The sequence below is a fragment of the Hemicordylus capensis genome, chromosome 9, assembly GCF_027244095.1.
Source record: "Hemicordylus capensis ecotype Gifberg chromosome 9, rHemCap1.1.pri, whole genome shotgun sequence".
Lineage (NCBI taxonomy): Eukaryota > Metazoa > Chordata > Lepidosauria > Squamata > Cordylidae > Hemicordylus > Hemicordylus capensis.
The window spans coordinates 30,734,741-30,757,135 of NC_069665.1; the positions used below are offsets into that span (position 1 = coordinate 30,734,741).

Genomic DNA, 22,395 nt, shown 5'->3' on the forward strand with positions numbered 1-22,395 from the left:
GGAAATGGTTGCGTGAATTTGATGCTGGCCTCCCTAAACAGCCACACCCTCTATGGTTATGTAGGACAGTCCAGCAGTTTGGGTTGGGATCTACATAAAGCACCCAAAAGGGACAGGACTGTGACAGGTAATTCCAGAGGTAACTGAAATGAAAGAGAAGACGTTAGAAGGCATTTTCACAAATGACTGAACTAGAGTTTTCCAAATAAATAAAAAATTCTCTCTTTTGCTTTTGGAATTGCATTCACCACATTCAGAAGTGACACTTTGGAGATTAGGTAAAAGGCATTCTTAGATTGCAACCCTATACATATTTACTTAGGGCAGGTCCTGTTGAACTCAGCGGCATTTACTTCAGAGTAAACTTCCATAGGACTGAACGGCGAGCATCACCGGAGTGAACAGTATACTCAGGGACCACTGAGAGAATCTCCCAGTGAAAGAAACCATTTCAGCTTGTTTGCCCAAGGACTGGAGCAAAAAGTATGTCGCTGAAACTGTTCCAAGGACCGCATCCTGCAACGATCCCACCAACAGGGTTTAAAGTCATGGCCCTCTTTAGGAGAATCAGGGTTGCCTCCCTGCAAGTCAGACACACTTTTGTGGTGGGGAAGGTGCGACATTTCCGTTTCTGACCCCTCCTGTTCTCAACAGCAAGCAAAATTCAGTCACACAAGACTGCTGGCTTGATCATAGGAAGCTGCCTTCTACCACCGAGTCAGACCCTTGCTCCGTCTAGCTCAGGATTGTCTACACTGACTGGCAGCAGCTCTCCAAGGTTTCAGGCAGGAGTCTCTATTGGCCCTCCCTGGAGGTGCCAGTTTGTGAATCCGGGAGCCTGTGCTCTTCCACCGGCTCCATATCCTATAGACTGAGCTCACATGCAGTCTCCCATCCAAATGCAAACCAAGGCAGGCTCTGCTTAGCTCATGCTCGCTGCCTGCCAGAGGCTTTGCCGAGGGGAGCGTAGAGCCAGCAGCATGGACTCCAGAAGTCAAGTCACAGCAACCTCTGACTGCACACCATTACATCATCTCCTGAAATTCCTCACACCATTGGCCTGTGGAAGCAGGCTGTGAGCGCTCCATCTGGAACCACTTTCCCTCTGGAGCCCCTTTGTCAAGTTTCAGACGTGACTAGCATCATCTCCTGCTGCCTCCTTGCTGATTCTCGGCTACCCACCCAGACTTCCTCACCACTTCCCTCCGTGGCCCTGACCCAGTGAGCGTGCCTTCCAGTTCTGGTGCGCCCCACTTCCCCGGGGCTGCCTCGTCTGCCCTTGCTCACTTCTCTTCTCCAGTCCCTGCCTGCAAGGAGATCTCACCTCCTTGCAGGCAAGGATCATGGCAGAGAAGCGATCCTAGCCACCCTTTGGCCGCCTCACTCAGTCCTGCAAACACCAAACCCCGCCCAGCCCGGTTCTTCCCGAGCCTTTCCTATGCACGGACCCACGGCATCACAGAAGGGATGTTGTCTTGGCAGAAGCTGCCACATCTTTCTTTGCCTCGATGCCCAGAAAGGAACTGAGTCACCAAACACCATGCTGCAAAAGATGTGCCCTCCGTGCTCAGCTTGGAGAAGAAGAAGGTGTTGTTCTTCCTTGAGTGACGCTTTGTCATGCTAACAGCAAGGGGGGACGACTAGGCTCCTCGTGGATGCTATGGGCTTCACAGACTTGTATTCCCCGTGGCTTTGTGGGGCTGCTATGGCTCCTTCCTCCTCCCAAAGCCATCACTTTATGCATGCCAGGTGTTCAGAGCACCATCACTGCTCTTCTTCCCAACACCTTCAGAAAGCCATCCGCAGATGCTCGTGTACCCTGCTCGCCTCCCCGCCCGCGGAGAGCCCTATGGCTTTCCACCACCCACACACTGTCAGGACCATGTGCTCTGTCTTAAATTAACCCAGAATCCCTGCATCTCCAACCTCCCTACTCACAGTCTGGGCTGAGTTTGTTCGCATCCCCCCTTCCACCAAATGCACGGAGCAAAGAAGGAATGCTCCTGCCGGCTGCTCTTTGATATCACGGACAAGGGGGTTGGCCAGGTGGTTAAAGCAGCCGAGAGAAAACTGCCCTGGTGGCTAAAATGTGGGGGCAGAAATGCCTGAAGAGGCTGTGCTTTCACCTGTGACAGGTTGTGCACAAGCAGGGCCCGGGTGTCTTCACCCTAGAAGAAGGAACGGCTTCTAGAACAGGCCTGCTCAACTTCCCCCCCCCCCCGCAACAGCTGTTTTTGGACAACAATGCCCATAATTTATTTTATTGAAAAATAAACAATATACATATATGGCGTGATAAACACATCCTCACTACTCGCAAGGAAGTACCAATCTGTTCTGCCTCCGGTTTGTTTCCAGGGAGCTTAAACCAGAGGCGGGCAATGCCCTTCCCCTCAGAATTGCCACGCCACCAATGCTTGGCCACGAGGGATGCTTCTGAACTTGATTTTGGAATTCCAGATGTCCTCATTTTGTTTCTGAAATGGAACAGATGCATTCAGAATTCTGCAGGGCTCTAATTTCCATTTCAGAATTGTATAGAGTGGTGCACAAACACCATTTGTTGCAGGTGCTACGAGCTCAGAATTAATTTCAAAAGTTCTCCAGGAATGTTTCCAGATGGGGCTTTTAGCTTGCTTCTCCTCCGGAATGAAGGGTGTGCCTTCACATATTGGCCAGATTTACCCCAGAGTCCCTGTGAGCTATTGGGGAGCACTCCAGACACAATTCGGGTTTCTCATCATGCATTATAGCATAGCCCGATTTATGTCCGGAGTAAAAAAAAAAATCCACTTTTTGTGTTGGTTTTTGGGGGGCAAATTCAAACTCACAGTAAAGCCTCGCAGTAAACCCAGTAAAGCCTGCTCTGCGGCCTCGAAATGCTCCAGGTTAAACCAGAATCCAGGCATCATGCAGTCCAATGCACAGTGAACCAGAGGTACGCGGAAGGAACAAGGAAGGAGAAGTCCTTGCTTCCCTAGTGGCCGCACAACAAGACACCCGGGGCTGGGCAGGCCAGCGAAGTGGCCCTCTAGGTCTGCCTGTGTAACCACTACCTGTGCCTTAACCAATTTCTGTTTTGAATGAGGCTGCCTAGCATGGGAGGGAAGAGCAGCGTAAGGAGAACTTGGGGTTGGACCCATGAAGGGGTCTTCAGGAGACCTGGTCTGGTGGCAGCAAGCATGACTTGTCCCCTTAGCTAAGCAGGGCCCGTCCTAATTGCATATGAATGGGAGACTTCAGGTGTGAGCACTGGAAGAGATATTCCCCTCAGGGGATGGAGCCGCTCTGGGAAGAGCAGAAGGTTCCAAGTTCCCTCCCTGGCAGCATCTCCAAGAGAGAGCTGAGAGAGACTCCTGCCTGCAACCTTGGAGAAGCCGCTGCCAGCCTGTGAAGACAATACTGAGCTAGACAGACCAATGGTCTGACTCAGTATATGGCAGCTTCCTAGGTTCCTATGTCTTTGGCCACATCTACAGCAAGTGACGGAAATACTATACGGTGACTAAACAAATCTCTCGCAAGAGTTCTGGACTGGTTCCGTGCCAGAGGTAAGCCCAGCTGTTTTGCAGCAGACCTTCAGGCAGCCCTCGCTCGCTGTCCCGTACCAATCAACATCTCTCCTGCAGAGAGCCCGACTTAAACACGGAGATCAGTGTCATATCAGCCCTCTGCCCTTTCGGTGTCAAGCATTAAAATGCTTCCAGTGACGGGAGGGTGGCAAGCACAGCTATGAGCTACGGGCTGTGTGCATGGGGCTCCTACTCCTTGCCACTTGTTTCTCGCCGTTTTTAGATAGAAGGGCAGCGTTGTTCAGAAGCTGGACGGAACTGGAGGGGGGGGCAGCATGGAGAAGAAGAGCACAAGACGTCCAGGGGACGTCAGGCCTGCTGGCTGCCCTTAGTTGATGCATGCATCAGAGGTGGTCAACCGGAGGTTCTCCAACTGCTGTTGGACTACAACTCCCATCATCCCCAGCTGCAGCGCTTTGCAGCTGGGGTGGTGGGGGTTGTGGCCCAGCAATAGCTGGGGAGCTTCAGATTGGCTGCCCTTGGCATAGACAAAGAGCTGCCTTATACGGAGTCAAGCCAATGGTCCATTGGCCCAAGGCCAGCCCTGTCATGCCTAGCTCCTCTGAAGAGGGAGAGGCAAAAGGAAAGGCCACAGCCCAGTGACAGAGCTCAGGCTTTTCATGGAGACGGCCCCAGGATCGCAGGTGACAGGAGAAATGACTCCCCACACACCCTCCTGAGAACTTGCAGAGCCGCCATTCAGTACTGGGCGAGACAGATCATAGAGCCTGACTCTGCATCAACCAGCTCCATAGGTCTGCCTGACGGCCACCCCGCAAAGCATACCGCAGGCAGGCTCCACCCTGGCTTCCTAGAGCACATAAAAGAAAGGATGGCCGCAGAATGACTAGCAGCAGCCAGGCGTGCCCGTGAAGGGGTTCCCAGACCCGAATGGGTGGGCCCCCAGCTGCTATTGGCCTGCAACTCCCAGAATCTCCAGCCACAACGGCGTGGGAATCTGGCACAGAGGAGCCGACCCCTTCCTTGGGTCTCTTCCGAAGGAAAGATCCAAAGGTGGTGGCCTTTGCTTCTCAAGGCTGGGGAGGGGGCCATAACTCCGTGACGGGGCCTTCTCCGTGCCAAGGTGCATTCCCTGGCATCTCCCGTTTAAAAAAAGGGACCAGGTAGCAAGTGATGGGAGAAACTGGCGAGTCCCTGGCAGGCAGGGCAGACGATGGCCCCATGCAGCAGAAGCCAGCTTCTGCTCTTCAGCTTGGCTAGCTCTGCCTGATGGCTCCTCGCCATGCTCAAAAGGCAGGAGAGCCTCTGGAAGGACAGGTTGCCGGGGGGGGGGGCAGGGGAAGGCTGCCTTACAGGTCCAACTCCGAACAAGCCACTACCAGCTGAAGGAGCGTCCCTCCTGTCCCCTGCCTGCCCACAGAACCAACCTCCTTGCATTTCTTGGAGCCACCCGGAGTAGCAAAACCACGGGAAGGAAGCTTGTTGCCAGAGCAGTGCAGTCACCTGGGCCTGGGATGTGGACAAGAAGGTGGTGGTGGTGGTGGGGACAACAAGAAGGAGCAAGGAAGGAACCAGCAGCAGCACCACAACAACCAGCAGCCATTAACCCCTTTCATGCCACACATGCCTCTTTGCAAGGGGTGAAAAGCTTAACGGGAGGGAGAGAGTCTCGTGTTTCTGCAAATGGTAGGAAAGGAGGGAAAGGAATTGGGGAGACACAGGAACAAGGAAAAGGACCAAGGCGTGTGACACAGCCATCAGGCCCCTGCTTGGTTGCTCTCAGCAATGACACCCTCTGGGACCGCTCCTCTCTTTCACAAACCCTTCTTTGGGGGAGGGGGGAAAAAGAAAAACCAAGCACAAAGGATTCTGTGGATTCCAGAAAATTAAACCTTCTAATGCTTTGAAAACCTATTTCCTAACCTTTACATACTTCAGTGGTTTATTTGTGTTTTTTTAATTATTTGGCAAAATGTCTCTTTTTATTATTATTATTATCATCATCATCATCATTATTCATCACCGTCATCATCATTATTTGGACCTCTGCAAATACTATATACATTCACATTAAAGGTACAATATTTATGCCCTGAGCCTGGGGCTGGGCAGTCTATAAGGGTTCCCCCTCCCTGCAGCCGTGCGTTCGTTCCCCCTATATTGCACTCCCGTACTACTCCGCGCTTTGTACAATGATGCCCAAGACATGCGAGAAATGAACACGGTCTCCTCCTCCTCCTCCTCCTCTGAGGACAAGCATCTGTTGGTTTCCTCCCAGAAATAATTGCAAAACCTGATGGGGATGGAAGACGAAGGCGGTGGCTGGTGGGTGGGGAGAAAACCCAACCAAAGGTGAGGGGAGAGGTTCGCCACAGGACTGGAGAAGACATTGGAAAGACGAGACACAGAAGCCAAGGGGTATCTACAGGCCATCAACGCAGTCTTCCGGAGAGGGTGGGGTGGGGGGCGGGGAACAAGAGGGACTTCTTCAGATTCTTGGTGGGTGTTGGGAAGAAGTCAGGATAACCAAGGAGCTGCCCAGGGTTTGGTAGGTTATGGAGAGCAGAGAGAGGTAGTGGTGAGGCACTCCAGGCCCAAAGCCCTGGAACAGTTACTGAAAAAACACTGGAGAACAGGTAGCGGATTCTCACAGGGCGGGTTGTTTTCTGAAGCAGTGCTCTCTCTGGAACAGGCTGGGTGGGTGTGTAGGTGGCCGTTTCATTAAACTTTTTTTTTTTAAAAAAAATGCTCTTTGAGAGAAAAACGCAACAGATTTATAATCCACCAAGGGAGGGAGCCCAGAAAGTTGCTTCTGCCTGACACACACGCAACCACGCGTTCGCGCACACATACACAAAGTGGTGGGTATTTTTTTTGTTTTTGCTTTATTCTACGAAAAAAATCTTTCAGGTCCCACAGATGCACGTCTGTCCTCCTCCAAGGAGACACCAGAGCGGCGAAGGTCCAAGTGCATGAAGCCCCTCCCACCCCATCCAAAAACGCCAGGAGTCGAAAATTCCACCAGCATCGCCGTCCATCGAAAACTGTCCGGTTGCTGCTGGACCTCGGCTCATGCCGGACTCCTCGGCTCACAAAACCGCAAATAAATAAAAAACCCCAAAACGAGGAGAAAGAGAAAGAAGGAACCAACCAAACAAAAAAAGAAAACTTTGGCAGTGGAAAAAAGTTTGGATTTTTTTTTCTTCTGTTTTTGGATTTCCTTTGGAGCAGAGGTGAATCTGGTATCTTCTTGGCTAGCTAGCAAGGTAGTTTACAGGTAAGCTTCCTTCACTTGGTTTTGTTGGGTTATTTTTGGATTTCTTTTCTTTTCTGTTTTACTTAAAGCCAAAGAGTTTGATGTTTTTATTGTTTATTTTTATTTTATTTATTTTTATTTATTTTTTTACAAAAAAGAAAAAAATCTTGCCTTGTGTAACTGAAATCCATTTTTCCTGCCTTCTCCCCCTCATCTTTCAGAAAAGGGGGCTCACTCTTTATTCCCTTAAACACATCTCCGGCAGAAGACCGACGGAAGGAGCTTTCTGCTTTCCTTCCCCCCTACCTCATCAGTTGAGATGCGTCATGCTTGCAGACAAATTCCTCATCCCAAAAAATGTTTTTAAAAAAGCATAAAATTCCCCCAAATCATATTGGTAAGAAGTACAATAATTAAAAAAAATAAAAATGGACGAGTGAACGGAGAAGTTTGGTATTTGCCTTAACTCCACTTAAAGCCCAGGTTTGAGGATTCGTGAGGATTTCGTGTGAGAGATAGAGGTCGTTTTAGAGGTCAAATACGTGTCAGGTAGCTGAGGATTTGCATTGAATGCAGGATTCTTTTTTTTTCCATTTGGAGAGAAGTGGTAGCAGCAGTGCTTGGTCGGTTTCCCGGTTCCCTTTCCCTTCTGCCTGCCTAGCGGGATGCCGTGTCCAGAGGCGCAGGCGTGGCAGGCGTGCCGGAACGCGAAGCGGCAGCCGAGCCCGAATCGCTGAGACTGCCTGCTGCGGCAGCGGCACCGGCCACGGAGGTGCTGACGGCCACCACGTCTGGCTGGGCCGAGGCCACGCTCAGGCCCGCCCCGGCGGCAGCAGAGGGGGCCCCGGTAGAGGCCTGGAGGCCTTGCAGAGTCTGCCCACAGACGTGGTGGTGCTTTTCCCAATCCTTGTGCTGGCAGAAGGAGCCGCAGTAGCGGGCGGTGTTGCAGCCGCTGCAGGTCTCGCTCGCCTTGCGCCCGCAGTTCCAGCAGCTCTGCAGGGGAAGGCGAAAGCACACAGGTCAGGGCGGACCGAAAGACAAGCGCGGGCCTAAGGGACTGTCTTCACCAGGGCCGCCACCGCACGCCGCGACAGTCTCTCCCTTGGCTGCCGTTGCCACAGTCCAGGGTGAGCTCCATTCACAACATTCTACAGAGAGAACGGCCAAGAGTGCAGGGACCTGAGGGGGGCCACTACCGTTGCCAGCCCACCACTCGGGGGCCAATATCCGTGTCGGGAGAGGGTGTCACTACCTCACTGGAGTCCTCCTGCTGGTTAATGACGGTCAGTGCATCCTCGGAGGCCTGGCGCTTGGCCTCCGCCAGGGCGCGCTCCATCTTGGCCCGCTCCGTCGTGATCAACTCGTGGGCTTTGCGCTCCGCGTCCGACACGGCCTTCTGCAGCTCGGACATGGCCTGCCGCTTCACCTCGTTCACAGCTTCTTCTGAAAGGAAGAGCACAGGGCAAGGCAGGGATCATGTAGGGGTTGCCAAAACACGGGCAGGGGAGAGTTCAAGCCGCAGGGAGCTCTCAAAAGCCAAACGGCCACTGTGGGCACAGTGGCCACAGGTTCATTCTGATCCCCGAGGTCTGGCCCACGCCAGAGCAACAACTGAGTCGGGGACCAACTAGCTTGCCCACTGGGGCTAGCGGCTAGCAGAATATTAACTCTTCCAGATCAGACCAACCCTGGACACACCGCCAGTGGGGAAACAGGTGTGGAGCAGGGGTTAGAGTGTTGGACTTAAGAGTGGGGAGCCCTGGGATCCCCAGATCCCCACTCAGCCAGATCTGGAACCAGCTGCTCTCCGACAGGTTGCTATGAGAACAAAAAACTGGGATCCCTGAGATCTCTGGAGGACAAGTCGGGGAGGACAGGTCAGCAAGCCAGCATTTCCCAGCATCATCAGAGCAAGGCAGTGGAGGCGATAAAATGTAAAGAGCTGGAAGGGCCCTGAAGAGTATCCCAGTCCAACCCCCTAATGTGGGATGTGGCCACCCTGTATCATCCTAACATCAAGCCCACGAGGTAGACTGGAGAGTTGAGGTGGAGAGATGGCAACCATGGCTACCTGGGGAGCCTCATGGCTGAGCAGAGGAACAAAGGAAGCTGCCATATAATGAGTCAGTCCATTGGTCCATCTAGCTCAGTCTTGTCTACACAGACTGGCAGCGGCTTCTCCGAGGTTGGAGGCAGGAATCTCTCCCAGCCCGATCTCAGAGATGCTGCCAGGGAGGGAACCGGGAACCTTCTGCTCTTCCCAGAGTGCAGCTCTATCCCCTGAGGGGGAATCTCTTCCAGTGCTCACACATCAAGTCTCCCATTCATATGCAACCAGGGTGGACCCTGCTTAGCTAAGGGGACAAGTCATGCTGGCTCCCACCAGGCCAGCTCTCCTCTCAAAATTCCAAATGCAACTTTCCCCCCATCTAACGGGTATCGGCCACTTCCAGTATGACCCTGACTGGGCCTGGAAGGAGGTACGCTGCAGCCCCATGCCAACCATTTTGGGGAGAGCACCGGCAGGGGGGCAGTAGCAGGGCAGGGAGGGGCACCCTCCCTGCCCCTTAAAGGTAACCCTCCCAGGAGTGCATGAACAAGTTTGTGCACATCCCCATCCCTTGGTGCTGGGCACTGGCTTTTTGCCAAGTATGCTGTAGTGGTTAGGGACTTGGACCGAGGAGACCCCGGTTCAAATCCCCACTCAGCCATGAAACTCACTGGGTGACTCTAGGCCAGTCACTTCACTCTCAGCCTAGCCTACCTCACAGGGTTCTTGTGAGGATAAAGAGAACCATGTACACCACTCTGGACTCCTCGGGGGAAGAGCGGGATATAAACATAGTAAGTAAGTAGGTTCCACCCAGAGACGGACGTTTGGGTCGGTCGACACATTTGAAAAATAAACAAATAAAATTCCCGGCCCTGTGAATTTGTGGGCCCCGATAATGCAGGGAGCAAACGGAGACAGGGAGGGGAAACAAATCACATTTCCCCAACAAACTCACCAGCTTTCCTCCAGATTTCCTCAGGCATGTAGCCAGAGAGGGGCCTGGATACAAACTCGCGATGAGCATCTGGGAGAAGGAGAGAAGCGGAAGCGTGTGAAGAAACGCAGAACGCACCTGGTCTCACTCAGGAGCTTTCCCAGCAAAGGCTAGGAGGCTCAGGCCACCAGGGCCGAAGGTCGGACGGTGCCTGCAGCGGCTTCAGGGAATACACAGAGTTACCTGCCCTCAAATCATAAGGGGGAGCAAAGTTAGGTTACGGGCAGGGATCCCAACAGGACCTGGGCAGAGCCAGGGGGCCAAATGCAACCCAGTACAGGACGCACTGGAGAAGGGAGGGCTTATTCCATCACGCCGGCCGCGAAAACTCCCTGCAGATGGGGACCTAAGGCTGGGAACCCTTGACTTAGTGGAATGACACAAGCCAACTCTTTCTGGATCCGACCACAGAGTGTCCATCCAGTTCAACGCTCTGCTTTCTGAGGTGGCCAGGCAGATGCCTCATGGGAAGCCCGCCAGCAGGACGGGAAAGCAGCAGCACTCCCCCAGTGCTTGCCTCTGACCACTGGCAGTCAAAGGTAGACTGCCCCTGAATATGCAGGCCCCGTAATGCCATTATGACCAGCCAGAGCTGATTCTCTCCTCCATGAATTTATTTATTTATTGCTCGATTTATATTCTGTACCGCCTTTCATAAAACTTACCCCAAGGTGGTATACAAAAGTTAATACAACAAAACCCCATAAAATCACATTAAAGTATTAAAATCGGTTAAGACTATGAACACACAAAATACCAAAAAGCAACAGCCATAGAAACAAAACAGGGTAGCCGTAAAAGAGATACTGGCAACCCCCAAGGGGTAAGCCCCTTCTAAAGCCATCTATGCTAGTGACCACCCACCACATCTTGTGGCAGAGAGTTCCGCAGGTGAATTATGCATCATGTGAAGAAGTGATTTCCTTTATCTCTCCGGAATTTACTACCCACTAGAGAACGCACCCCGCCCCACCCCTTGCATTGGTACCTAGAGGGGGTGCCTCGGTGCTGGCTGTGCTGTTGTGGGGGCGGCTGGCCGGGCTGGAGCCCTTCTTCATGTCCTCAGCATCGCTGTAGCGCCGGATCCAGTGGTTGAGCTCCTCGCGGTCTGCCTCCTGGCAGCGGCGCAGCACGGTGAGCGAGCGGCGGGTCTTCTCCACCATGTCCATGATGCAGTTGAGCAGCTGCTGGGTGCAGGATGATGCACATGAGAACTTTGGGGGCCTGGCGGGGCGGTTCCCCCTAGCCCTAACTGCCCAGCTTGCTCCCAGGCAGCGTCCGTTTCTCTTCGCATCGGAATGCATGGGCCTGGGCTGTCTTGCAGGGTGGCTGTGAGAAGCCGTGGCTGGAACTAACAACCAATGTGTCTGCGTTTCTCCAATGCTTCCCCCACAGAAACACAGGGAGCTGCCATATACTGAGTCAGACCCTGGGTCCCTCCAGCTCAGGACTGTCTACCCAGACTGGCAGCGGCTTCTCCCAGGCTACAGGCAGGAGTCTCTCTCTCTCAGCCCTCTCTCGGAGATGCTGCTGCCAGGGAGGGGACTGGGACCCTTCTGCATGCCAGCAGGCAGGCGCTCTCCCACTGAGCTGCAGCCCCATCCCCTCAAGGGAAGAGCTGAAGAGCTCTGGGGGGATTGCTCTGGGGGGGCGACACTTCCCAGCACTCTGGGCATGCCCGCCAAGGGGCTCAGGGGCCCAAGAAGGCCCCGTCTCCCTGAAAAGGAGCCCTGAGTGCTGGGCTGGGCAAAGGAACGGGGGCTTCCAGGGGGACTGTGAGCAGGACTATTCAGCTTTGACCAGGGCTTCACACAGGCCCAGTAGTCAGCTGGCCAGGAGCCACCCTTGGGCTGATGTGGGGCAGCAGCGGCCCCCGAGCCTTGCAGGGAAGAAGAACACCAGGCTGGGACATCATTTGATCGGGCGCTGTAACGGTAGGCACGCGTGGCGTCGGGGTCCCACTGAACACCCTGGGATTGACTCCCAAGCCAACACACAAGGAGACACACTGGACGGTCACTCCTCTGCTCTTCTTGCCCCCCAGATTTCCTTCCCCTGGATCCCGCCCCAGCTCAGCAGAAGCAGCCCCGCACCCCGGCTGAGCAGGAGGACCTGGTACGTACGTTGTTGAGGTGCTTCCACTCCTCCGCCCACTCTCTGTCTGTTAGCCGGTGGTCAATCACTTCTTCTTGCCGGGAACTGTGCACGGCTAGGAGAGAGAAAGGGGGCTGTCAGTGGGGCACGGCGAACCTCTTCCACTACTGCCTCAGGAGCAGGCGACACAAGCCGCAGAGGGAACAGCTCGCACCAGGAACTGCGGAGACACTGAACGCCTGGTCTGCCCGTGGCTCAACCCTTCCCAGAATCCAAACTGTCCCGGGCAGATGTTTCCCTAGTGGGCACTTCCCATTCCATTCCCATTTCACTCTGGGCCTTTATTTATCATATGTATTTTTAATTTAAAATATTTATACCCTGCCCCTCGAGTATACCACTGCTCAGGATGGCTCACAACATTAATAAAAAGATAAAATGTAAAATAAGACTAATAAAATTAACCAAATTTAAGTTAAACAAGTTAAAACTAGGCTAAGACCACATTCAAAATTATATATATATATATATATATATATATATATATATATATAAAGTTCCAAATTAAAAGCTAAAAACTGAAAACTATAAAAACTAAAGAACCTACCAGATATGAACAGAGATGGAACATTAAAAAGCCTTGTTAAGAAGATGTGTTTTCAATTTTAAAAAACACCACTGAGGGAGGGAGCATGGCAAAGCTCGTCGGGGAGGGCGTTCCAAAGCCGAGGGGCCAAAACCGAAAAGGCCCCGTCTCTAGTCCCCATCCACCGGATCTCTGTTAGTGGCGGGGCCATGAGCAGGGCCTGAGATGAAGAGCAGAGGGCCCTGGCGAGTTTGTATGGGCAAAAGCGGTCCGACAGGTACCCTGGTCCCTAGCTGCGTAGAGCTTTAAAGGTCAAGACCAGCCACTTTAGAGAAGCAACCAAAAGTCATTTAAGACAGGCCGTTTTGATGGGCACGTTTTCCATTGCTTTCAAAAATCTCATGGCTCTTCCCAGTTCTCATTTTCTAGGAACTCCTAGTTAGGCTACAAGGTGGCCCTTCCTCCCAGCCATGGCCTGGGGTCAGCCCCTAGTAAACCACTGCCCCCCTTGGGTCCCCATGGCCCCCTCTTGGAAATGACTTGTCAAAAATTCAGGGGGCCAGGTTTGTCATTCTTCAGCGTTCAACTTGCTCCACTGGAGGTTGGATACATCTTGTTGCTCTTGTTGCTAATGCCCAGAAATGCAAAATGGACAAAAAGATGCCACCTCGTGCCCAGCCCTAGTTTCACAGGCTCTCTTTGAACTGTCGATAACAACAGATTGTCCTGAAACGGCATGTCTGTACCATCCCTTTAACCGCTGGAGGGGGAAGTTTAAAAAGTCCGCAGCATGGCTGCAGCTGCCTGGAGACAGGCAAGAATCCCTGCTGCGTCCCAGGCACTGGCCAATGTCACCCGAGAGATGGACTAACCAACCAAATCAGCAGAAGGCTGCCCCACCTGCTCACCATTTTGGCCGCCGTCTCGGCCCCTTTCCCAGCCCTACGGCACCCTCCTCAAGCCTGAGCCGCTGAAGGGCACAATATGCCAAACGTGGCCGCACTGCAGGGGTGGCAGCCACGGAGGCACGCCTCTCTCAGACCACCCCTGTTCCCACGGGCCCATGTGTTCCCCTCGGCATTCAAACTAGAACCAGCCCGCTTCCCACCCGCCCCGCCCTCTGCTCGGCCTCAGACCCACTCACCTGCTTGTCGGTGGCGTTCCCGGAGCTCTCGCGGGTCCGGGTGCCGGTAGGTGTCCCGGTAGTGGTGTGCTATGGCCATGTCCTCGAGGCGGTAGTGCTGAGGGGGCGGAGGCGTGGGGTGGGGCAGCCCGTTGCTGGGGCTGTAGCGCTGGGCGGGGCTCATGGTGCACGGCCTTTTGCTGAGGTGTTCGGGATGCAGAGGGTCCCGGTCCAAGCCATTCTCTTTGGTCCTGTCGCGGGAAGAGGGGAGAGCGTCAGACGGGGTTTGCCTGGGCTTCCTATACGGTCTGGAGCAGAAGACTCCAGCGAAACAAACAAGGAATCCCTTCTTTATAGACTGCTGCTTGTCAAAAACAATAATCACAGTGGTTTACAAAAGCAAAGCAAAACCAACAAATAAATACAATAAAGGAAACGTCATTAAACGTGTATACTGGTTTGTTTTAAAAAAACAAAAACCCCATAAGGAAACAGCAGACGCAACAACAAGGAAACCAGGTTTAAAAAAATCAACGAAAAGCCTGACTGAACAGCTGTGTCTTCATGCTCTTCGGAAGGCCATTCAGAAGAGATCTTGCAGCTCTGACTTCGACAGGGAGCGAATTCCACAGCCCCAGGACAACTACCCCAAAGGCCCACCACTGAATCACCACCAGATGAGCCAGTAGTAACGGCAAACAAACCTCCAAGTTGGTGGCAGAGGGGATGCTACAGAAAAGGCCCTGCTCCTAGTGGAGGCTTACCTTGCCTCCCCGTAAGCTGTTATCTGGAGCAAAGTCTCATCGGAGGGTCTTAATGGGGTGGGTAGGTGGGGGGAACTCCTGCACAGCATCTCCAACCAGCCCAGCCCCTGCCCCTTCCGCCTTGCTGCACCTCCCGAGGAAAGTTGAGGCCCATACCTGTCTGGCGTCCTCCTCTTGCCGCTCTCGTTGACCTCCAGGAGCAGCTCTGAGGAGTCAATGGGGGAGGAGGCATTGGCGTCCAGGAGCAGCTGCTCGTGCTGGGCCAGGTACTGGGCGGGCGTCTGCTTGGCCATGCGGGCACAGTGGAGGAGCTCGCGCTGAAGCAAGGGCAGGTTGGCCTAGGAAGGGGCCAGAGACAAGGGAGAGAGGTGGGTGCTGTTGCTGGCACCTCCTCAAGATAAGAGGCCTCCTCCACCCAGGCAGCAGGGCTTGAGGCATGGACAGGCACAGTCTGGCCTTGATAGGGGTTTAGAGTGTTCACAAGATGCCCTCCAGCCTAAAGCTCCCAGAAAAGCTGGCCAAGCTTTTAGGAGAGAAATTGACTAGACCAAATGGTGTAGTCAATTTCAAAATGCCTTTCTTTTCTCTGGGACTGGAGGGAATGACTGCAAATGAGGAGCTGAGCACATGCCTTTTCTCCAACGGGGAGGCTCCCCTCTCCGCTTTGCATAGACCGGAATCAGGGCAGAGGGAGAGGCGACTCTCATTGCTCTGGACAAATCATCGCCTGCAGGCAGCCCCTCTCCCTGTCAACTGGACCAGAGCAGCTCTGCTCCAGAGGAGACTGTGCTGGACTTGTGGCCTGGCCTGAGGCCGTTCCCATCTCAAGTGCTTGCTTGTCTGTGCAACAGGAAATGTTGGTAAACAAGATCCCCCGCCCTACTTGCCCCACTCCAGCACAATCTGACTCCTCCCCCAGTGGGTTTCTCACGCAGCTTCGACCCTAAGAAGAGCATCCGCGCAGGAGCAGAAGCGATTAAGCAGCCGAGCGGAGCTTTTGCAGTCAGGCAACCCTGGTCTCCTATTTAAGGCTGCTGGTCGCCGGCCAAATCCCCATCTGTTGAACATGTTAGAGCGCGAGCTGATGAAACGCACCGCTGTGGATTCCAGGGCGGCAAGCAGCCCCCCCCCGCCCCCCGTGCACTTCCAGAAAGAAAAATAATAAAATAAATAAATAAATAACGTCTCTGGGAAAGGCACGCTGGGGCCCGCCTGGTTGCAGTTAGCGAAATGAGAAGCATCTGGAGCCCTGGGTGGAAACAGCTGGAAAGAGAGTGCCGGGGAGCGGAACAGGCATCCAGGAGACAGGGAGGCTTGTCAAAGGGCTCCTTTCTGGTCGGAAACACTGAATCTCTCTCTCTCTCTCTCCCTCCCTCTCTCGGCAGACTGGCAGGAAGGCGCCAGGTTTGTGGGCTGCCCCCCAAACTATGCCAGGAAAAGTCAAAGGGTGGGGGGGAGAGGAAGTCCCACTTTCCCAGGGAGCTGCCCAAACTTCAGTTTGACTAGCAGGGCTGCACCGTAGCCTTGGTGCATGTCAAACGGTAACACAGCAGCACTGCAATCCTAAAGAGGTGCCTCAAGGCATGTGCGGAGTGCCGCCTTCTTCCCACTGCCTGGAAGTCTGGCTTCTCTGGCCTTGCAGCCTAATCCCAGACACACGGTGGCTTGCCGTGATCATTTAGCAATGAGGGGAAAGGGCTCAGCATGCATGCAGGACCATATCATCTCCTCCAGGGCTGAGTCCAGACTTTAGCCCAGGGCTTCCCGACGTCAGGTCCCTGATGTTGCTAGACTGCAACTCCCATTGGCCTTGGGGCAGTGGATGGTTAGGAAAAGGGGCTTAGACCCATTCCTGGAGGACAGGTCTTTCAGTGGCTACTAGTCCTGAGGGCTGTAAGCCGCCTCCAGGCTCAAGAGGCAGGGTGCCTCTGAATCCCAGTTGCAGGGGAGCCACAGCGTGGGCATCCTCCCATCTGCTGCTTGTGGGCTTCCCAGAAGCATCTAGTGGGCTACTGTAGTGGGAAGCAGAGCTCTGGACTGGATGGGCCTTGGGCCTGATCCAGCTGGGCTGTTCTTAGGATGGGAGTTAGAGGGCCCAGGTTGGAGACCCCGCTGGGTTAGCCAAGCGCTCCTAGAGTTCCAGGACCGGAAGGTGTCCAGGTTCCCATTTAGAGCCCTACACCCAGGTTGCTTCTGGCTATGTTGCCTAGGAGGACTGCAGAAAAGGTACTCTGCTGAAGAGGCACCGCCAAGAGGCTTTCTGAGCCTTAGGGACTAACAGATGCAGACTAAAACCCACTTAATCAGACGCATGAAGCTTTATCCTAGATATGCACCTGCATATCCGGTATATATGAAGACCCACAACAGAGGAAAACATTCCAAACGGAGGGACCACATGGCCCTTCAAATGCATGGGACAGAGAGGAAGTGTACTTCTGTACCTGCATTCAGCATAACGTGTGAATGACTACCCCTGTGCACAGTTCTGCCCCTGTGTGCACTGTACAGTCTTTGGACGAGTGTTGAACGTAACATGTGAATGGGCCTACAGTCTGCGACAATTCTGTGTACAGCTCAAATGGCTCAAATAAGCAGAAGGATGGCAACAGTAGCAGCTGTGATAACACAATCTTCCTAGCTGAATGAACTCCTGTTGCCGAAGAGGAAACCGCTGTCTCGATTTAAAGCTGAACAGACTGAATCAAACTTTCCGATAAATTCTGATTCGGCCAAGAGTTTTTGAGGGGGGTTGAAGGCTGTTTATTGAAGAACGGCAACTTCCAGATCAACAGCAGAGTAGCCTGGGAAATGGAAAAATCCTCTCCCTGGTTTCTGCAAAAGGCCTGCATCTGACCAAGAGGGTTCCACTCCACTGAGCCTTACGCTACAATAAATGTGCTGGTCTTTAAAGCGCCACACAAGAACCTGTTGTTTTTGCTGCTGCAGACTCACTCCGCTCAGCATGGATTTTCGTGGCTTCTCTGGAGTCGTGGGAATTACAGTCCCAGATGGAGCTGGAGGAGAGGGAGCGGAGTGAAGAGGCAAAGGGCGAGTTTTCTTCCCTTTCCTTTTTGAAAAACGCTGCTGATAAACAAGAGCAGCTGGAAACAGCCTTGTGTGTTCTGCTGGAGAGTCCTGGTGCTTTGACAGAAATGTCAGCACTCCACAGATCCTTAGAGAGCTGGATGGACCAGCACTATGTCGGGAAGAAAAGAAAAGATCCTTGAACAAAGTGGCACACCTTCCTGCCTGGGGCTTTCCTAGACAGCAGGTTTTACTGAGAGGTTTACTGCAAGTTTGAAGGTGCCCCCCCCCAACTGACACAAATAGTGAATTTTTTACCCCGGGTATATATTGGGTTACACTCTAATGCACAGTGAAAACCCCAAATTGTGTATGATGCACTCCCTGAAAGCTCGCAGGGACTTCGGGGTAAATCGGACCGATATGTGAATACCCCGCTTCCATTCTGCAGGAGATGCAGACTAAAAGCCTGGTGTGAAAAACTTCCTGAAGACTGCAAAGAAAAGTCAGAAAGACAGCCCATTTCTCCATGCTAAAGGATAAGCAGTGAGCACCCACTGATTTTTGCATGGAGGTTTTTCACATCTCCCCTGCAATGGAGGGTGTGCGTTCACATATTGGCCAAGATTACTCTGAAGTCCCTGCAGACTAGCGGGGAACACTTCACACACAATTTGGGCTTTTCACTGCGTATTAAGAGTGTAGTCCGGTTTATATCTGGGGTGGGGGAAAAATGCACTTCTTGTGTCGGTTGTGGGGGGGGGGGCAACTTTGAACTCACAGTAAAGCCTTGCAGAAAACCTGTGGGAAAGCTGCCTGGCAAAGCTCCTGGCGGTTTTTGTTAATGGCTTGTCTTGCGATTAAGTGGGCAGGACAAGCTGTGCGCACTCCCGTTTTGCAATTATGCCCTTGTAAAAAGCAAGGTAGTCGGAGGCGGGGAACGTGGCTGTCTGCTCAGCCTCCTCAGCGGGGTGGGATGGGGTTTTCCTCCCACCTCGTCCAGAAGCTGGGGAGGGCATCTGGGGAGGGCGTGCCAGTCCTGCCCAGTTGACACGTAGCAGGCAAGTACTCTGCCCACCTCCTAGGACTGTTCTCATGAGCTGACAAGGTGGGACAGCCAGCCAGCAGCTGTAAAAGCCCAAGCTACAAGGGGAGGAGGAGAGAGAGTGATCATGTGGGAGGCGGGAGCTGGGAAGGCAGGCTTTTCACCCACCCTCGATAAAATGCTGGGGATGGAAGGTGAGTGCTACCCTACCCAGAGCCCAGCTCCTGCGGGATCACGGAGCCAGTGTTCCCTCTAACAGGGATTCCCAGATGTTGTTGACTACAACTCCCATAATCCCCAGCCAAAGGCCATTGCAGCTGGGGATGCTGGGAGTTGTGGTGAGCAACATTTGGGAATCCCTGTTAGAGGGAACAGAGGCTCACTCTCCCTCCCTCCTACCTTGGTTTTTGCAAACACACATGATCCACCAACCAGGAAGCGTGCACGGTTCTCCTGTCATGATTTTGATTGTGAGAAGGAGCCTGGTTGCTTGCTCTCTGGAGTGTTTAGAAGGGGGAAGCCATCAGAGGTTGGGAAAGGTGACACACCTGGGTGGTATTACCTCTGGAACTTCTTACCACTTGAGGAAGTGGAGAATGCGCAACAGGGTCGTGGAACCCAGGCTGCAAGCATGCATTTAGCTGTGCAAAAGAGGTCTCCTGAGGATTAAAGAGCCTACTCAAAGCTGAGATAGGAATGAGTAAGGTTCAAGGCAGGCCAAGCAGAATTCTTATAACATTCTTACCTTCAGGAAGGGGATGACAAAGGGACGCAGCGGAAAGTTTGTGGCCTCTTGGAGCTTGGAGTGGAATTCCTCAATGGTCAGCGTGGAATTCTGTAAGGGCCCAAAAGCAACGTTGCTGAAGCCAAGGCCAAGAAAGCTCTTTTACGCTCACCCCGGGTATTAAGTCCAGGAAGGTCTGCCTGCTAGAGTGACTAGGAGCAACAGAAGCCGGGCTCCAGCCGTGGATCTTGAACAGAGGGGATGTATGAAGCACTCCCTGATAGCTCGCAGGGACTTCGGGGTAAATCGGACCGATATGTGAATACCCCACTTCTGGTGCCTTTCAGGGAAAAACCAGGACACAGGCAAGCCTGTTCTTGCATCTCCAAGGCCCCCTGACTGGCACCAATCCACAGAGGACGCTCTCCACAGTGTGGAGATATAGCTGGTCCCTTGCTAACATCTACACATCCGGCTGCTACTAAAAGGTCCCGGAGCCAGTAAAAAAACGTCGGCAACTTAATGCACAATATCATTAGGTCTGGTGGGTTGGTTTTGCTGAAATTTTCATGTGGGGTGGGAAGAGAGGATGTTACCTGGCATACAGCCACCTGGAAACCCCTGCCATACAAAGCTCCATCCCTTTTGCAGGATGCTTTTGTATCCCAGTGCAAGGAGAGGACCGTCAAAAGGGACCCCCACGCGCGGCTTTTGCTGTGACTTGAAGCACAGCTCCTGTGTGCAAGCACCTATAGCTTTTAGGCCAAACATTCTCAAACGCGGGTCCCCGGAGGCCGCTGGACTACAACTCCCATCATCCCAGCCACATCACCCTCATCCACAACGTTGCTGTGGCTGTGGACGATGGGGGTTGTAGTCCAACCACACCTGGGGGTCCCAGTCTGAGAACCCCTGTTCTAGGCTGCTCTGAATGGCAAGATTCTTTTTTTTTTTTTTTAACTATTTTAACGAGGCGAGCCAAGCCCGTGGGCACTTACCACCAGCCCCAGCACCAGGGTGCGGACCCGTTCCCCAATCTCCGGAGAGATGTCATTGCCAAACTGTTGCAAGGTGGTGAGGAAGCGCTTGAGCTTGCTGAGCTGGCGGGCCCCGCAGGCCGGAGGGAGCTGGTGATTGGAGAGGGAGGCGGTGGAGGACGTGGCCGGCCCATTGCTGAAGCCGTTGGGGGTGGAAGGCGCTCCGTTGATGGCCGTGGGAGAGTGGCTGCTTCCGTTCATTACTGCAAGGCGAGAACATTATAAGAACATCACGTCAACCGGCTGGATCGGACCAAGGCTCCATCTGACCCAGCCTCTTGATGCCCACGGCGGCCAACCAGATGCTTTTGGAGAGCCCACAGGCAGGGCGGGAAGCCAATGACAGATAGGCTGCCTCTGGCTGCGGAGGTTCCATCTAGCCCAGGGCTGCTCAACTTTGGCCCTCCTGCAGATGTTGGCCTACAGCTCCCTGGCTGTTGGCCACTGTGACTGGGGATTATGGGACTTGTAGTTCAAAAAATATTGTAATAAACAATATTCCCCCCCCCACACACACACACACTTAATATTTTAATTGTGTCTTTTTTACCATCTTGTGTTAAATTTTTTTTGCTGTAAACTGCCTTGGGATTGCTTTAATGAAAGGTGGTATATAAATTTATCAATCAATCAATCAATCAATGAGTCACCTTAAATGGTGCAGTGGGGAAATGCTTTCCTAACAAGCAGAAGGTTGCCGGTTCGAATCCCCGCTAGTATGTTTGCCAGACTATGGGAAACACCTATATTGGGCAGCAGCGATGTAGGAAGATTATGCTGAAAGGCATAATCTCATACTACGAGGGAGGAGGCAATGGTAAACCCTTCCTGTATTCTACCCGAAGAAAACCACAGGGCTCTGCGGGGCCCCAGGAGTCGAAATTGACTTAATGGCACACTTTACTTACTTTAGTTCAAAAACAGCTGGGGGCAAAGTTGAGCAGGCCCTATCTAGCCATTGTGACTAATCACCACTGATACAACCGTCCTCCTACATGAATGTGGAGAATCCCCTTTTACACTCATCCACGCGGGTGGCCATTACCACATCTTGTGGCATGTGCCCCCTGAGCTAATTTCTGCATTGTGTGAATTAATTTCACAGGGGGGCTCTGAATTCTAGTGCAACAAATGAGGGATAAAATGAATAGAAAGCGGGGAAACAGAAACCAGACCGTGTGCAAAGCTGAATGCACTTTTGCAAACAACCTACACAGACCCATTTGTATTGATGTCCCCACCTTCTCTCCCCATTCCTCCAGACCTGGAAATGCTCATTTGGAGCAGGGTTGAATGCCAGCACTCTCTCCCTTAAGGTAGCTGCTGACTCTCATCCTAAAAACAGCCAAATTTCATCCGAAACCACAAGAATACTGCCATGTTTCCAGCCAAGCTGAGCAAACCTGTCTTGTTCCACAAGGTGCAAGAAATGCCACTAATGAGGGGGGCGGGCTCAGTGGGGCAGATCCATCAATAGGCCGTTGAGTTCCTGAGAATCCCAGTTCAGACACTAGCAAAGCCTTTGTCTTTAGAGCAATGAACATATGCCCATTGGAAGCTGCCTTTATTGAGTCAGACCAGCTCTCTGAGATCTAGTGCAGAGTTTCTCTCTCTCTCTCTCTCTCTCTCTTCAGCATCCCTGGAGGAAGAGCACTCTACCACCCTCTAAGCAAAGAGGCACCTCTTAAAACTGGCAATTCTCTTTATTTTGCAGGGGGAGAGCAACTGGCCCTATCCATCCCCAACACAGCATCCCTCCAGTGGCTGTTGCTGGTGTCTGTCTTGTGTTTTGTTTTGTAGACTGTGAGCCCTTTGGGGACAGGGAGTGGAACAGCCTGCCTCATGCAGTGATGGGCTCTCCATCTGTCAGAGACGCCATCGCCGTTTCCTGCAGTGAGCAGGGAGTTGGACTAGAAGGCCCCCAACTCTAAAACGCTGCACCTGAGCTGGGGGCCTTCTAAGTGCAAAATAGATGCTCCAGGCCCGGGTTGCTGCAATAGAAGGGGACTGAGTGTGAGCAAGGCACGGTTTTCCTGCACAGCACCATCTGCCACCTTGCTGAATCATCACCTAATGAGGAGAGCAGCCTTGGGATATGGAAGGAATCGGGAGTTTGGGGTCCGTCAGCCATGTAGGTGGCGGAAGGCAGAAGGGGTTGT

General features: G+C 53.0%; 1 protein-coding gene across 5 annotated transcripts in view; it reads right to left on the reverse strand.

Moving 5' to 3' along the window:
- Nucleotides 1-2,245: 2,245 nt before the first annotated feature.
- Nucleotides 2,246-22,395, reverse strand: part of CBFA2T3 (CBFA2/RUNX1 partner transcriptional co-repressor 3) — a 93,228-nt gene continuing 73,078 nt past the window's right edge. For 4 of the 5 annotated variants that reach the window (XM_053271123.1, XM_053271121.1, XM_053271125.1 and 1 more), the window contains 9 exons: nucleotides 20,198-20,439; nucleotides 19,221-19,310; nucleotides 14,560-14,741; nucleotides 13,661-13,890; nucleotides 11,960-12,045; nucleotides 10,825-11,020; nucleotides 9,798-9,866; nucleotides 8,042-8,232; nucleotides 2,246-7,782 (listed from right to left, as the gene is read on the reverse strand). In XM_053271123.1, coding sequence (XP_053127098.1) covers nucleotides 7,447-7,782; nucleotides 8,042-8,232; nucleotides 9,798-9,866; nucleotides 10,825-11,020; nucleotides 11,960-12,045; nucleotides 13,661-13,890; nucleotides 14,560-14,741; nucleotides 19,221-19,310; nucleotides 20,198-20,439 — 1,622 coding nt within the window. In that variant the 3' untranslated portion in view covers nucleotides 2,246-7,446. The remainder of the gene's footprint in view (nucleotides 7,783-8,041; nucleotides 8,233-9,797; nucleotides 9,867-10,824; nucleotides 11,021-11,959; nucleotides 12,046-13,660; nucleotides 13,891-14,559; nucleotides 14,742-19,220; nucleotides 19,311-20,197; nucleotides 20,440-22,395) is intronic. The other variant, XM_053271122.1, reaches the window with a different exon arrangement.